Here is a 16,144-nt window from a genome sequence, read left to right as displayed (position 1 = left end):
TTATTAAAGCTACAAAAGTCCTTCACTCAAGAGCCATGTGTGATTTTGAATTTGTCTTTTGTTGTTTAATTAATATTAAGCACACAGTCGCAGCAGGAAAATAGCCCGCTGTCACTTTAAGAGACGCAAGAATCCAATTTCCCGTTAAACGCGTATTTTCATTCTCGACTCTTTACATTCATTTATTACATGACCGACGAAGGTATCCATGAATAACCACTAAGCGCCGCATTTTGACACATTTTTGCATGTATTTGACCGTTTAGGCGCACACCTTGAGCTAAAAGATGACTTTACATGTCCATGTTCTGTTCAGATTCTGAGCGCATATATCTTCCTGAGGAGCAGCGCAAGTTCTCTTTCACGCTTTTAAAAACATGAATAAATATACTTCTATAAATAAAGCACATCCCATTTTGCAAAGGTCACGGTACATGATTTTACTGATTTGCACGTGAAATTGGGCTTTTATGGAGGAACAAAAGCGCAGCGCTGGAAAAGGGAGCAGAATGGGGCGCAATAATCGTTTTATCTCGATTATTGTATTTTCATAATCGTTGGAGGCCAAAATCGAAATCGTTTTTCGATTAATTGCACAGCCCTAGAAGATATTTTGAAGAACGTTTGTAACCAAACAGTTGACGGTAGCCATTGACTTCCTTAGTACTTTTTGTAATGGAAAGTAATGGCTTCAACCGTCAATTCTTTGGTTACCAACATTCCTCAAAATATCTTCTTTTGTGTCCAAAAGCTGAAAGAAATTCATTAAGGTTTGGAATGCCGTGAGGGTGAGTAAACAATGACAGAATTTTCATTTTTGGGTGAACTATCCCTTTAAGGCTTGTGTTAGAGAACGTAACTTAAAATATCTTGACAATATTTCTGGTACATACAGTGAAAGGTTGGTGAATTCTGGGAATTCTAGTGCACTAGATTCAATTCCAGGGATTTTGGTGCACTGGAATGAGTTTAAGTGCACTTATTACTCAAATAGGGATATTTGAGACACATTCTTAATCGACACAGATGCACCAAACTAAAACGTAAAGCCTTTCTTGTTTTTTTTACACAAGAACATCAAATACACTAAATACATTTCGTGCTCCAAGAACCTTAACGCCTCCAACAACAGCAGGTTTCAGGTTTTTCTTTCAGTCAATCCTGAGGCTGATGCAGTGAAACTTCCTCTGTGACCTGATATAGTGAAACTAGTCTGCTTATATTGTGTGAGGCCTGTTAAAACACCTGTAAATGGCTGTGTAAGGCGTCAACGAAACCTTAAAAGGGTTTGGTTTCTTATATCACACTTATACATCTTATATCCAAACCTGTAACCTGTGTTCAAAATAATCTTCTTTTACTTTGTGCAACTTTGTTCAAGGTTTTTGGGAAAGAGTTCACATTACATTACAGTCAAACAGTTTGACTGGACACACAACCTTTGACATTATCAAAAAGATATTTTCTTCTCGCTTATACAAGCGGATAATCAGAACAGTCCTGTGACCCATTTTTTGGGCTGTGATGGACCAGTTGAGAACCGCTAAGATAGCATGATATAGAGATGAGATCTATTCGTTCACATTACTGAATGACTGTTAGTTACAACTGTTAGGCTATTTCATGTAAAAACAAGCTGCCAAAGTAACAGTCCTCATTTCCTTTCCAAGCAGTTACATTTGCATTTGACTCATTGTTTATTTTCTAATATGCAATAAAAACATTTAAAGGTCACACAAACTACCGTTAAAAAGATTGGGATGAGCAATATTTTTTCTTCTGCTCACCAAGGTTGCATTTATTTGATCAAAAATACAGTAAAATCAGTAATATTTTGAAAAATTATTACAATTTAAAATAGCTGCTTTGTGTGTGAATATATTGTAAAATATAATTTATTCCAGTGATCAAAGCTGAATTTTCAGCATCATTACTCCAGTCTGCAGTGTGTCACATTATCCACTTTTCATCAATTTAATACATTTCTGCTAAATAAAACAAGCATTAATTTCTTAAAAAAAAAACTTTTAAACAGTTGTGTATGCAAAATGAATTGGAATTATTAATTAAAATGGTGTAATACTAGCTATCCCAAGAGAGATGTACAGTTCTGATGGAGTATTTGATCATTTATATGCACATATGAGCATTACAAATAAAATGGTCTTTACACTGGTCTATAATATAATAAGATGTTCCTTCCTGTATTTTATTCAGAGTTTAAGCATCTTTCCACATGGTTAATGATCAAATCTTTTGCCCTTAGATGGCCTGTGATCAAAACTCATATGCAACTTCCATCCCGGGGTCCGTCCAGTCATAAAGAGCGCTTTGTTACTCTTTGTGATGTTGTGATCAGACCCCAACAGATTCTTAAAATGAATTTCATCCAGAATGCAGGAGCCTGCAGTGAAGTGGACAACAGACTCGTTCACTGCGATGTCCAGCGGCCCATTACATCCACAAACACAACCGCTGGGTAATAACAGCTTCAGTTTAGAAACTGATCATTAACCCTGAGGATCTCATAAAGAAAATAATCAAGACCGAGGTAATGAAGAGCAACTGATGCTCTGTCTAAACAAAAGATAATAACCAAAAGCAAAGAGTGAGTGGAATAGGGGAACTGCATCTAGTTCATGTGTCCAGTCCAGTCTGCAGATTACTCTGGACTACTAAAACAGAAAGAGACCGTCTGAATTAAATAAAAAGCAACCGAACACAGAAACCCCACACTGTTCTGCTCGTGGATGTCTAGTGTAGTTTGTTATTAAATGCCTTGCACAAAACTCTGAACACTTCTTGCTGTCTGTCAGAGAAAGCTTCTGGAAAGCTGCTTAACAGGGATTTGACTATTGACTGAAGTCTCATATACACATAAGACGGGTGTGTTTGTGACCTTATACAGCAGCATGCAGTCAGGGACACGTCCTAATAAAACCACATTAAAGTGACAATTATTCACATTACATAACGGCCACTGAGCTTATAAACTACATCCAAATGGACATATGTTTGCTGGACTATTGAATGATTGATATATACTCTACTGGTCACAAGTTGGACTGCATTTTAAAATATAATTTCTATAATTCAGCAGCAAATCAGCATATTAGAATGATTTCTGAAGGATCGTGTTACACTGAAGACTGGAGTAATTATGCTGAAAATTCAGCTTTGATCACAGGAATAAATTACAGTTTAACAGATATTCACATAGAAAACCGTTTTTTTAAATTGTAATAATATTTTTACTGTTTTCTACTGTATTTCTGAACGAATAAATGCAGCCTTGGTGAGCAGAGAAAAGAGACTTTTAAATAAATTGAGATTAAGCACCTTTCTTTAGTAAATTATTTAATTCACAAATATGCTCATTGCCACATTTATTTGATGAATGCCCTGCAAAAAGTACTATATCGTGACAATTATCGGCCATTGACTCACAGCGACTGAATTAAGTTGAGCTGAGTTACGTGCATATATAAAAAATACTCAACGCAGTCAGCTCTAGTCGATCTACTGAACACATCATAAACCTGGAAGGTCAAAGATGCTTGGGATGCAAACAGTGATCCGTAGGGTCTATATGTCTCTAATTGGCCTTTAAAATGTCACCAGCTGCCAACATCAAATTAATGAACTTGTGGAGTGACAAGCCGAGCGAGAGACCAGAGAGAGCAGAAAACATGACCTGGTGCTGAAAGCTTACGTCTGAATATAGAAGAACACAGATGGGCTGCAAACGTCTCTAAGCTGCAGGAGGTAATGTGGTAATAGAGCTGCTTATTCACTATTAAACTATTCAAAACATCTGTTAATTGAAATAAAGCTGATATAAAATACATATTAGATGAAAAACTTTAAATTATTTTCATTTAGTTTAAGCTGAAACACTAACGTGCCTAATTGTAAATAAATAAAATGTAAAACTAAACCAAAACTAAAACTGAAATAAAAATAAATGAAACATAAAAAGCAATAATAATAATAATAATAATAAAATGTGTTACCTCAAATAATAAAATAAAACAGTACACAAAAATTTAAAGTTTTTATGCAACATTTCTCATTTGTGTTTAGTTTAATTTGAAGCACTAAAATTACTACCTGGAAATAAAATCTAAAACTAAAACTGACATAAAAAATAAAGCAAACCTAAAAAAAAATAAAACTTAGTTAATTTTGTTAAAATAAAGCTAAAATAAAATAAAATAAATATTAGGATGAAAAACCTATATTTATTTAGCCAACATTTCTAATTTTTGTTTAACATGAATGACTAAATTAAAATTACCAAGCTGAAATAATTCAAATCTAAAACTGAACTAAAAATAAATTTTAAAACCTAAAAAGCAATACAAAATGTTTTTTTTTTTTTTAAATAAATGAATACAATTGACAAAAGCACAATACAAATTTTCTAGAAATTATACTTAAGACAAAAACTGAAAATATTAAAATAAAAACTAATTCAAAAATATTAATAAAAACTATATCAAACTCTTTAATAACTCTATTTAACAACTGTATAGCAATGCCCTGGAAACCACCCACAACACCCCAGCAACCGCTAGCAACAGCTGGAAAAACTTAAAAGGAGTTAAGAGTTTCCACATGTTACAGATCCATGTCAGTACTGAACTAACAAACACATTTCTGCTCATTCACAGATGCTCACGCTGTCATGAGGAATGAGCCGCGGCGTTACTGTGCATCACTCACCTGTGTGGAGGATCGGCTGGGGTTATGCACACCTGTGGGAGAACAGAAGAGATGACAGTCAGCGACAGATGAATAAAGAAGAAGAACTCAGACGACAGCTTACAGCGCTCACTACACATCCCTTATGCAACTGACTGTACAGCGCTGTTTGTTTTTACATAAAACACACTGACGGCAGCAAATGGGATGCAGATAATCTTTATGCATCTGACAACTATCAAAGGAATAGATTACCTACAAATGAAAATTTAAAGAAAATGTACTCACCCTCAGATCAATACAAGATGTAGATGAGTTTGTTTCTTCATCAGATTTAGAGAAAAATAGCATTCCATTACTTGTTCAGCAATGGATGCTCTGCAGTGAATGGGTGCCGTCAGAATGAGAGTCCAAACAGCTGATAAAAACATCACAATAATCCACAAGTAATCCACAGCACTCCAGTCCACCAGTTAACATCTGGAGAAGACAAAAGCTGAAACAAATCCATCATTAAGATGTTTTTAAATAAAAGTCCATAATCCATAATAACGCTTCCTCCAGTGAAAAAGTCTGTCTCCTGTTGCCTCTCACATCAAAATCCAGCCACAGATTTGTTTCGAGCTGTTTTGACTGTAAACATTGCTTAATCTGTGCAGATTTCTCTCCTGATTCAGACCAGAACACTTTTTCACTGGAGGAAGAGTTATTATGGATTATGGACTCGTATTTGAGTTAAAAACATCTGAATGCTGGATTTGTTTCAGTTTTTGTCTTCTCCAGATGTTAACTGATGGACTGGAGTGCTGTGGATTATTGTGATGTTTTTATCAGCTGTTTGGACTCTCATTCTGACGGCACCCATTCACTGCAGAGCATCCATTGCTGAGACACTGATGCAATGACACATTTCTCCAAATCTGATGAAGAAACAAACTCATCCTAATCTCGGATGGCCTGAGAGTGAGTGCATTTTCAGCAAATTTTCATTTTACCGACAACCTGAGTGTATCAGACTACGTCAGTCTTGGTTTTGATTGAATATCCAAAAACACATAACAATTCTGAAATCCACTTAATCTCAAGACTATTTTTTGCAGCAGGACAAGGCAAATTCAGCAAAGAAACAGATCTCTCCTCTGTTCTTCTGCAGTCGACAGCGAATGAGGAACATGTTCGCACTTTTGACAAAGCAACAACTCTGCCTGGAAGCTGCAAGACATATCGATCTTGACAGCGTGTCTCATGCGAGAAAGCAATGACAGTGGCGTTTATTAAAATGCAAAGTGAGCACCTCTCCTCTGGGAATATCTCAGAGATCTGCAAAGTCTGCAATGAAAAGTCATAAATCTCAGTACTAACTCATGCATTTGTCATCAAATGATTTGTGCTGCTCCACATTCATTTTATATATTCTTACTGTACGACAGCTATTGACTTACATCTGATGACACTTAACTGCAAACTAGTCTCCTGAGCAATGAAAGAGAAATATTGCTCTGAGCAATAAAATCATCTTCTGGAAAGCCAGCAGTTAAATCCATCTGTAATAAATATCTCAATCTTCTAAACTGTGGATAAGCTGCACAGTGAGCGCATTTCATTATTATCAGCAGCACTTCTCCATCCAACACAGGTGCCTAGCAGCTCAGTTTTAGACCAGTGTTATTTTAGTATCATTACTATTAGATACAGAGATAGAGATACTATTATAGCTCCTATTAATATTTTAAATTGGTTTTTCTTTTTATATTTTTATTTTAGTTAACATTTTAGTAATCTTGTTGTGCATTTTGTCATTTTTTTTAGATTTTAAATATGTATATACAGTTTTTATTAATTTTTATTTCAGTTTTAATTGCTTTTTGTACATTTATTTTAGTTAAAACTAAATGAAATTGAGAAATGATGCCTGGGCAACAGGGTTACTATAGTTAACTAAAACCACACAAAACCCTTGTTTTTAATAAATAAAATAAACTTCAACTTAAAAAAAACACTACTGCTTTACTCTTAATTATTTTATTTCAGCTTAGCTGACAAGGCAACATTTTTAATGTAGTTTAACATGATGCAATAAAATAACTAAAACTGAAATAAAAATTAATAAAAACAAAATAAAAAACAAAAACTAACAAATATGACCAAAACACACACACAAAAAAACTGAAATTAAAATCATAACAGAAAAAAAAAAATTATATATATTAAAATTAATTAAAATATAATTAACTATAATAGTATTCCAATACTAGAATAACACTAATTGGCAACTAGTTGAAATAAAATAAACGTAATACATTTTCAAGTGTTTTTATGTTATTTTATTTCACTTAACAAAAAAAGTTTTTTTTTTGTGGTTTTATAGCTTTAGTTAACGATCATAACTTTGATAGATTTTACACATACCCTAAATACCCTAATCCTAAATAAGCTACCAAATATCATGGGCTACTGGGTAATGTTAGTACATAATGTCGATAAAGTCACACACCGAGCGGAAATAGCAGACATATTTCATTTGAATCTGTAGTGAAATACCATTTTACACACAAAAGCTTTATGAATATGCAATTTCTGTACAGCACAGGCCCTGATCAGGAGCTGTACAGTGTTTATCAGCATGTGCATCCCTCTGTGCATCAGAGAGCACCTACAACTGCAAACAACGGTGACTGTGCTGCCTTGTGTTTATTTTAGACTCAGTACTCAGTTTAGTGCACTGGTTGTACTGGCCTGCTAATAAAGGCCTCACGTGTTACATCACACATCAGTGCTGTCAAAAACATACAATGCACAAGATGTGAAATACAAGATATTAGGACCATGACACAATTGCACAGCATTTCACATGTAATTCTTCCACATAAGATGATGCATTCAATACTGTGCATATGTTGTGATGCAGAACACTAGGGAAAGTAACGCAACTATATATATATATAAGCTGTTTCAAAACATTTGCACCCAAATGCATGACAGTTAACACCTATTAGGCCTATGTATGGAAATGCACATGCCGATGTGTGTAATGGATGCGGAAGGTGTTGATTTGTCACCTGATCTGTCTCCGGAATGAAAGCGCACCGATCCGTCTTTATAAATCCTGACACGTCCCGCTCCTCCGGTCCCAGCAGAATCCTCCAGAAAAGAGCGACAGCACTGGTAACACACAGCCCACGCCTGCTCCTCGTTGATGGGCTGCTTGTACAGATGTAAAATCTCGTCCAGGGACAGATCGTCCTCATCCTCACTGTCCATGATGGGACGCGCATCCTCCTCCTCCTCCTCCTCCTCTATCAGCCTGTGTCCGTCATCATCATCATCTTCATCCCTCCTGCGAGCCATCGTCTCATCCTATCCAGCAGAGAGGATAGGAGTGCTGGAGATGAAGCACCTGTGCTCGGTGTGATGCTGATGCTGACTCTGCATCAGAAACGCGAAGAATGGCAAGCTATACGTCAAGCGAGGATCTAAAAGTAGGCGGGGCTTATTTTAAAAACTCTACGATTTAAATTTTTTTTTTAAGTTTACGTTTGAAACGAATTTTTTAAAAATCTCTTGATATGTCTTTATCAAGGTATAAATGATCTACTTTGCATATCGACGTTTAAAATTAAATGTTAAATAAAAATGATGATACACGTATAATCACGATACAATAATCTATTAAGTATGTTCAATTATTACATTTGTATTATTTACATTTAAAATTTTATTCTCAATCTTCATTTGACCCTCTAACTTTAGCACTCTCTATTTTAACTATTTTATCTATTTGTATTATTTTATATATTTATATAAAACAACAACAACAACACTAGCCCCTTTAACACTTGCACTCTCTATTCTATTTCTATCCTAACTACTTGTTTTCTTTTTTTTTATTATAAAAAAGACCCTCTAACACTAGCGTTCCCTATTCTTTTTTAATCTATCTACTTGTTGTCTTTTTATTTATTATATAAAAATATATATTTTTTAAAAACCTTGCGTACTGCTAACTGAGACTTGCCACCGCACTTACATTTTATTGCACTTATTATTTTATTGATTTTAATTGCTTCTGCTGTTCTCATTTAAGTCGCTTTGGATAAAAGCGTCTGCTAAATTAATACATGTAAGTGTGATCAAATTATCTATTATTTTAAAGCATCGCGATGTCACGTGTTACTTGTTACTTTTCTCAGCGCTGGTCAAAATGGACCAATCAGAGTGCGGCTCAATGAGGATTCTGTCAAGCGCCCCTTGTGGAAAAAACCCAGTATTACATCAAGAAATAACTCGGGTGCCAAATGTTTTATATTCTTTGAAATTTCACACCGTTTTGACAATCAACTTACATATCAGTTATTACAAATACAATTCTATAATATATGTATATAACACATGCTCCCATTCAGTTGTTTTGAAAGCATTTTGCTGTCTTGTGGGCATCACAGATCTCATATTCATCATAGTCTGAAAACTGATTCAATTATTATTATTTAATTATGACCGCAGTCATTAAATGTGATTTGTTTTGAGGGAAAAAAATAAATCTGTGGCCTGAGGTGGCGTTGATTTGCCACCAGAGGGTAATGTTACGCAAACATTTCTTGACATACGTTCTCATTTGAGCGCTTTACCTGTTTAATGATTGGTTTAAGGAATATTTCCATAACTTCAAGCTGTCATTTGATGAAATATATATATTTCTGGCGTAGTTTGACAGCGTCCTTCCCTCCTGTGTTGACAGATTAATCGTCGCTGTTGCTTGGTAACCTTCCTCAGACAAACGTTCAAACACGCTTACGTAATTAATATTCATGAGCGAAGCCGTTACCAAAGTCTGATTGGCTAATTCACCAACTGACTCGCCGACGTCTGGTTTTCAGCGAATCAGACGCGGCTGCGTTACATTACGTAAGTAATATTCATAAGCCTATCCTAGTTCTGCGCATGCGCTTTCTGAATTCCAGTTTCAAAACAATGGCGGTAGACGGTTGGACCACAACAGAGCAGTGGATCAGAGAAAAGCTCAAGCTTCAGCACAGCTGTTTAGGTAAAACATATGATATAGTTATATATATATATATATATATATATATATAGTCATTATTTAGTTTTAAGAAGCTAAAATTGTCCCTGTCAACCTTAGTTGACATGGCCATATTTTTTTTATCACTACAGGATCGTTTATCGCTAAAGTATTGCGTTCCCCCCGAGAAGCTTTGTGTTCGCTAGCCAAATTGTTGTGCTCCCACGAGAAACATTGTGTTCTCTTGCTAAATTACCATTGCATTTCTCGGGGGAACACAATGCTTTAGCGTTAGAACACAAATGTTTAGCGAGAGAAAGCAAAGTTTCTCTGGGAAACGCAAACATTTTAACCAATAGAACGCAAAAGTCGAACGAGAGAATGCAGAGTTTATTGAGGGAACGCAATACTTTACCGATACAACGCAAATGTCGAGCGAGAGAATGCAAATGTCGAGCGAGAGAACGCAAATGTTGAGCGAGAGAACGCAAATGTTGAGCGAGAGAACGCAAATGTTGAGCGAGAGAACGCAAATGTTGAGCGAGAGAACGCAAATGTTGAGCGAGAGAACGCAAATGTTGAGCGAGAGAACGCAAATGTTGAGCGAGAGAACGCAAATGTTGAGCGAGAGAACGCAAATGTTGAGCGAGAGAACGCAAATGTTGAGCGAGAGAACGCAAATGTTGAGCGAGAGAACGCAAATGTTGAGCGAGAGAATGCAAATGTTGAGCGAGAGAACGCAAATGTTGCGCGAGAACGCAAATTTTGAGCGAGAGAACGCAATACTTTACCGATAAAATGCTAATGTTGAGCGAGAGAACGCAAATTTTGAGCGAGAGAACGCAAATGTGATTAACTAATATTTTTAATAATTTATCGCAGCGGATGTCCGATCGTTGACTCTTCCAGGAACATACGAAGGGAAAATCTGTCATTTAGGAACATCGCTAAAGAACTTTGTGCGTCTGAAGTCACTGGATCTTTCACATAATGCGCTGCTCACAGTTCAGGTGAAAAATACATATTTACATAGTTTACAGAATCAGTTATTTATTTGTTTTTGCTGTAGGTTATATTTTATAATAAGTGTCTTATTTATTAATTTATTAGCATAGTTTACAGAATCAGTTACTTATTTGCTTTTGCCGTAGGTTATATTTTATAATAAGTGTCTTATTTATTAATTTATTAGCATAGTTTACAGAATCAGTTACTTATTTGCTTTTGCCGTAGGTTATATTTTATAATAAGTGTCTTATTTATTAATTTATTAGCATAGTTTACAGAATCAGTTACTTATTTGCTTTTGCCGTAGGTTATATTTTATAATAAGTGTCTTATTTATTAATTTATTAGCATAGTTTACAGAATCAGTTACTTATTTGCTTTTGCCGTAGGTTATATTTTATAATAAGTGTCTTATTTATTAATTTATTAGCATAGTTTACAGAATCAGTTACTTATTTGCTTTTGCCGTAGGTTATATTTTATAATAAGTGTCTTATTTATTAATTTATTAGCATAGTTTACAGAATCAGTTACTTATTTGCTTTTGCCGTAGGTTATATTTTATAATAAGTGTCTTATTTATTAATTTATTAGCATAGTTTACAGAATCAGTTACTTATTTGCTTTTGCCGTAGGTTATATTTTATAATAAGTGTCTTATTTATTAATTTATTAGCATAGTTTACAGAATCAGTTACTTATTTGCTTTTGCCGTAGGTTATATTTTATAATAAGTGTCTTATTTATTAATTTATTAGCATAGTTTACAGAATCAGTTACTTATTTGCTTTTGCCGTAGGTTATATTTTATAATAAGTGTCTTATTTATTAATTTATTAGCATAGTTTACAGAATCAGTTACTTATTTGCTTTTGCCGTAGGTTATATTTTATAATAAGTGTCTTATTTATTAATTTATTAGCATAGTTTACAGAATCAGTTACTTATTTGCTTTTGCCGTAGGTTATATTTTATAATAAGTGTCTTATTTATTAATTTATTAGCATAGTTTACAGAATCAGTTACTTATTTGCTTTTGCCGTAGGTTATATTTTATAATAAGTGTCTTATTTATTAATTTATTAGCATAGTTTACAGAATCAGTTACTTATTTGCTTTTGCCGTAGGTTATATTTTATAATAAGTGTCTTATTTATTAATTTATTAGCATAGTTTACAGAATCAGTTACTTATTTGCTTTTGCCGTAGGTTATATTTTATAATAAGTGTCTTATTTATTAATTTATTAGCATAGTTTACAGAATCAGTTACTTATTTGCTTTTGCCGTAGGTTATATTTTATAATAAGTGTCTTATTTATTAATTTATTAGCATAGTTTACAGAATCAGTTACTTATTTGCTTTTGCCGTAGGTTATATTTTATAATAAGTGTCTTATTTATTAATTTATTAGCATAGTTTACAGAATCAGTTACTTATTTGCTTTTGCCGTAGGTTATATTTTATAATAAGTGTCTTATTTATTAATTTATTAGCATAGTTTACAGAATCAGTTACTTATTTGCTTTTGCCGTAGGTTATATTTTATAATAAGTGTCTTATTTATTAATTTATTAGCATAGTTTACAGAATCAGTTACTTATTTGCTTTTGCCGTAGGTTATATTTTATAATAAGTGTCTTATTTATTAATTTATTAGCATAGTTTACAGAATCAGTTACTTATTTGCTTTTGCCGTAGGTTATATTTTATAATAAGTGTCTTATTTATTAATTTATTAGCATAGTTTACAGAATCAGTTACTTATTTGCTTTTGCCGTAGGTTATATTTTATAATAAGTGTCTTATTTATTAATTTATTAGCATAGTTTACAGAATCAGTTACTTATTTGCTTTTGCCGTAGGTTATATTTTATAATAAGTGTCTTATTTATTAATTTATTAGCATAGTTTACAGAATCAGTTACTTATTTGCTTTTGCCGTAGGTTATATTTTATAATAAGTGTCTTATTTATTAATTTATTAGCATAGTTTACAGAATCAGTTACTTATTTGCTTTTGCCGTAGGTTATATTTTATAATAAGTGTCTTATTTATTAATTTATTAGCATAGTTTACAGAATCAGTTACTTATTTGCTTTTGCCGTAGGTTATATTTTATAATAAGTGTCTTATTTATTAATTTATTAGCATAGTTTACAGAATCAGTTACTTATTTGCTTTTGCCGTAGGTTATATTTTATAATAAGTGTCTTATTTATTAATTTATTAGCATAGTTTACAGAATCAGTTACTTATTTGCTTTTGCCGTAGGTTATATTTTATAATAAGTGTCTTATTTATTAATTTATTAGCATAGTTTACAGAATCAGTTACTTATTTGCTTTTGCCGTAGGTTATATTTTATAATAAGTGTCTTATTTATTAATTTATTAGCATAGTTTACAGAATCAGTTACTTATTTGCTTTTGCCGTAGGTTATATTTTATAATAAGTGTCTTATTTATTAATTTATTAGCATAGTTTACAGAATCAGTTACTTATTTGCTTTTGCCGTAGGTTATATTTTATAATAAGTGTCTTATTTATTAATTTATTAGCATAGTTTACAGAATCAGTTACTTATTTGCTTTTGCCGTAGGTTATATTTTATAATAAGTTTCTTATATATTAATTTATTAACAGGACTCGGACAGTGCATATCATAGAATGTGTACTCAAATGTGAGTATAGAAATGAAAGAATATATATAATTGACTGCACATCTGTACGTTTACACTGTTGTGTATCTGTCATGCTGCTGTTTGTAGGGGATTGAGCATTTGGAAATGCTGGAGAGACTGAATCTGTACTACAACAGGCTGGCGTCTCTGCAGGACATCTTTTCCCTGCACAAGCTGCAGAATCTGAAGGAACTGGACTTGAGGCTCAATCCTGTGGTCAGGAAACACCCGCTCTACCGTTTGTACCTGGTCCACGCAATGACCAAACTCCGCAAGCTTGGTGCGTCATCCGTCTACTCTCTCTCTCGCTCTCTCTCTCTCTCTCTCGCTCTCGCTATATATACACACCTTGCTACTGAGTTAGGCTAACCGAGACTTGTCATTTGCACTTATATATTGTTGCTCTTTTGTTAGTTTTGATTGCTTCTATTGTCCTCATTTGTAAGTCGCTTTGGATAAAAGCATCTGCTAAATGACTCAATGTAAATGTAAATATTGAAAATTTAAATCTAATTAAAAACACTCCTTTTAGTCTGGCTTTCCTGTAATGTCTCATATGGTTTTTATAATTTTATATTTGTAACTTTTTAAATGTTATAATCTATTAGTAGTTCTATTTTTATTTGTTAGTTTGTCGTTAGCTCTTCTGTAAAGCACTTTGAACTGCATTGATTTGTTTGGAAAAGTGCTTTATAAATACAATTTGATTGACTGATTGATTGATTGATAAAAAAAATGAAAAGAATTAAAATGGAATTTTCCTAAAATAAACGGAACCTGAGCATATAAAAATAAAAGCTTATTTATTTTATTGTTAAATAATATAATGGTATATAAATAAATAATACTAAATTGAATGGTTTTCAGGTCATTGATTATCGTCACTGTTTTGCAGAAGTAGTGAGCTCCGAATCAAAGCCATGCAGAAGATGATGAAGACGCTCTCGCTTCTCGAGGAGAACGAGGAAGCTGCGCTTAATGATGTTTCTAGAAAGAGAGCTGAAACTCTCTCCGTCCGCTTTGAGAACGAGCGCAGCCCTCGTCTGTTCCAGGGTAAAACACTCTCTCTGACTCAGACACTAAATACTGCATACATGGCTAATATTAAATATATCACCCAGCCACACAGATAACTGCATAACACTTCCGTACCATATTTAATAATACATGACAAATAGTATACTTTAATGTTTGTGTACAGATTATCTGTCTGTAATTGTTTTTCTTTTTCGTATTTAGAAAATCCTTCCGAATCAGATATCATACATTTGATCAATGGACCTGAGTGCGAAAGGTCGCCAAAACAAAACAAGGTGCGTCGGCACGTCTATTCAGTCATTATATAAACTCATTCAAAAAGCTTTCTGATTTTAGGTTTGAAAATTCATATAAGAAATTTTTTTTTAATTTATTTATTTTTATTAGCATTGTATTTTTAAGCGTACTATAAAACATGTATTTTTCTCACTTATTATTTTAAAATATAATAGTATTATTGCACTTTATTTATTATTTTATTTAAAAAAATCAAATAAAGTGCAATATTTATGAATTATTGTTACTATTAATAATTATTTTATTTTTTATTATTATTTTTTTTTTTTTAGCACCAATCCAAATCTCCAGGTGCTCTCATGAGAACCAGACTAAAAAAAACTTATGTGCACCCCTGCATATTAATATTGTTGTATTTATTATGCTATATTACATTATCAGTAAATTATATAATTAGTTATATTTTCACACAATTAATGTTTTATTAATTGTCTGTCATGTAGGAGTCTGTTCCCAAGAGCTTGGAATATAAAAAAGGTGAATGTTTTTGTTATTCCACTTCTGACCACAAGGGGTGACATTTCTCTTATTTTTACCTTCAGCCTGATACCTCCAGCACTCAGGATAGCGGTGGAATAAATGTATTTTTCTGATTGACTCTATTAGAGGCTCCTGCTGGTTCTCAGCGAGTGACGTTTGAGAGCCGGAGTCTGACTCACGCTACGGTTCGAGGAGAGAGCGTCTTTACACCTCATCCTACAGAAATGCGGTCCGATTCGCACGGTACTTCAGGACTAGTCTACTAGTCACTTTATGAATCTAGCTGTCTGATAAACCATGCATTACATATACATACAAATATAGTTGTGTCTGTAACACATTGTTTTTATTTTAAAGGGGTCATATGATGCGATTTCAATTGTTCCTTTCTCTTTGGAGTGTTACAAGCTCTTGGTGCATAAAGAGGATCTGTAAAGTTGCAAAGACTAAAGTCTCAAATCCAAAGAGATATTCTTTATAAAAGTTAAGAGTCAGCCACACCTACCTAAAACGCCTTGTTCTAACACGCCCCCACATGTCTACGTCACTATGTGGGAAGATTTGCATAACGCCGCCCAAATGTTCACGCAAAGAAAGAAGGCGTAACTTTTATTCTCGCTGTAGTATTGTTGACGCTGTCGCCATGTCGTGAAGACGCTGTGTTTCGTTGTGAAAGCAAAACTACTTTGTTTGGTCTTCCAAAAGAGGACACGACTAGATTTAGATTTCTGGTTTTATGTTTACGCGGCGCGATGCAACACGTAAAAAGACAGTGTAAGTCATTATAATCCGTAATTATGTCCCCACTGGATGCAACAAATGCCTCGTTTATAATGGGTTTTAATGTTTTTGTCTCGTCGCTCTGGCCGGGACACGGCATCACAGTATGGTGAGGGGCGTAACATTTCCGTC

The 16,144-nt window shown here is 33.6% G+C and overlaps 2 protein-coding genes across 2 annotated transcripts in view; one reads left to right on the top strand and one right to left on the bottom strand.

The window, feature by feature from the left end:
* spire1b (spire-type actin nucleation factor 1b) overlaps positions 1-8,114 on the bottom strand; it is a 33,423-nt gene extending 25,309 nt beyond the window's left edge. The window contains exons 1-2 of the mRNA XM_016472661.1: positions 7,764-8,114; positions 4,726-4,757 (exon numbers count right to left, since the gene is read on the bottom strand). Of these exons, the coding sequence (XP_016328147.1) occupies positions 4,726-4,757; positions 7,764-8,052 (321 nt within the window). The 5' untranslated portion in view covers positions 8,053-8,114. The remainder of the gene's footprint in view (positions 1-4,725; positions 4,758-7,763) is intronic.
* Positions 8,115-9,667: 1,553 nt separating this feature from the next.
* The window catches only part of cep72 (centrosomal protein 72), an 18,341-nt gene continuing 11,864 nt past the window's right edge, over positions 9,668-16,144 (top strand). The window contains 7 exon segments of the mRNA XM_016472633.1: positions 9,668-9,748; positions 10,607-10,734; positions 13,505-13,815; positions 14,313-14,470; positions 14,657-14,730; positions 15,196-15,229; positions 15,359-15,475. Of these exon segments, the coding sequence (XP_016328119.1) occupies positions 9,676-9,748; positions 10,607-10,734; positions 13,505-13,815; positions 14,313-14,470; positions 14,657-14,730; positions 15,196-15,229; positions 15,359-15,475 (895 nt within the window). The 5' untranslated portion in view covers positions 9,668-9,675.

The sequence above is a fragment of the Sinocyclocheilus anshuiensis genome, unplaced genomic scaffold, assembly GCF_001515605.1.
Source record: "Sinocyclocheilus anshuiensis isolate Anshui unplaced genomic scaffold, SAMN03320099.WGS_v1.1 scaffold796, whole genome shotgun sequence".
Classification (NCBI taxonomy): Eukaryota; Metazoa; Chordata; class Actinopteri; order Cypriniformes; family Cyprinidae; genus Sinocyclocheilus; species Sinocyclocheilus anshuiensis.
Note: the sequence above shows the minus strand (reverse complement) of the source record. Positions and strands in the feature narration are given on the sequence as shown.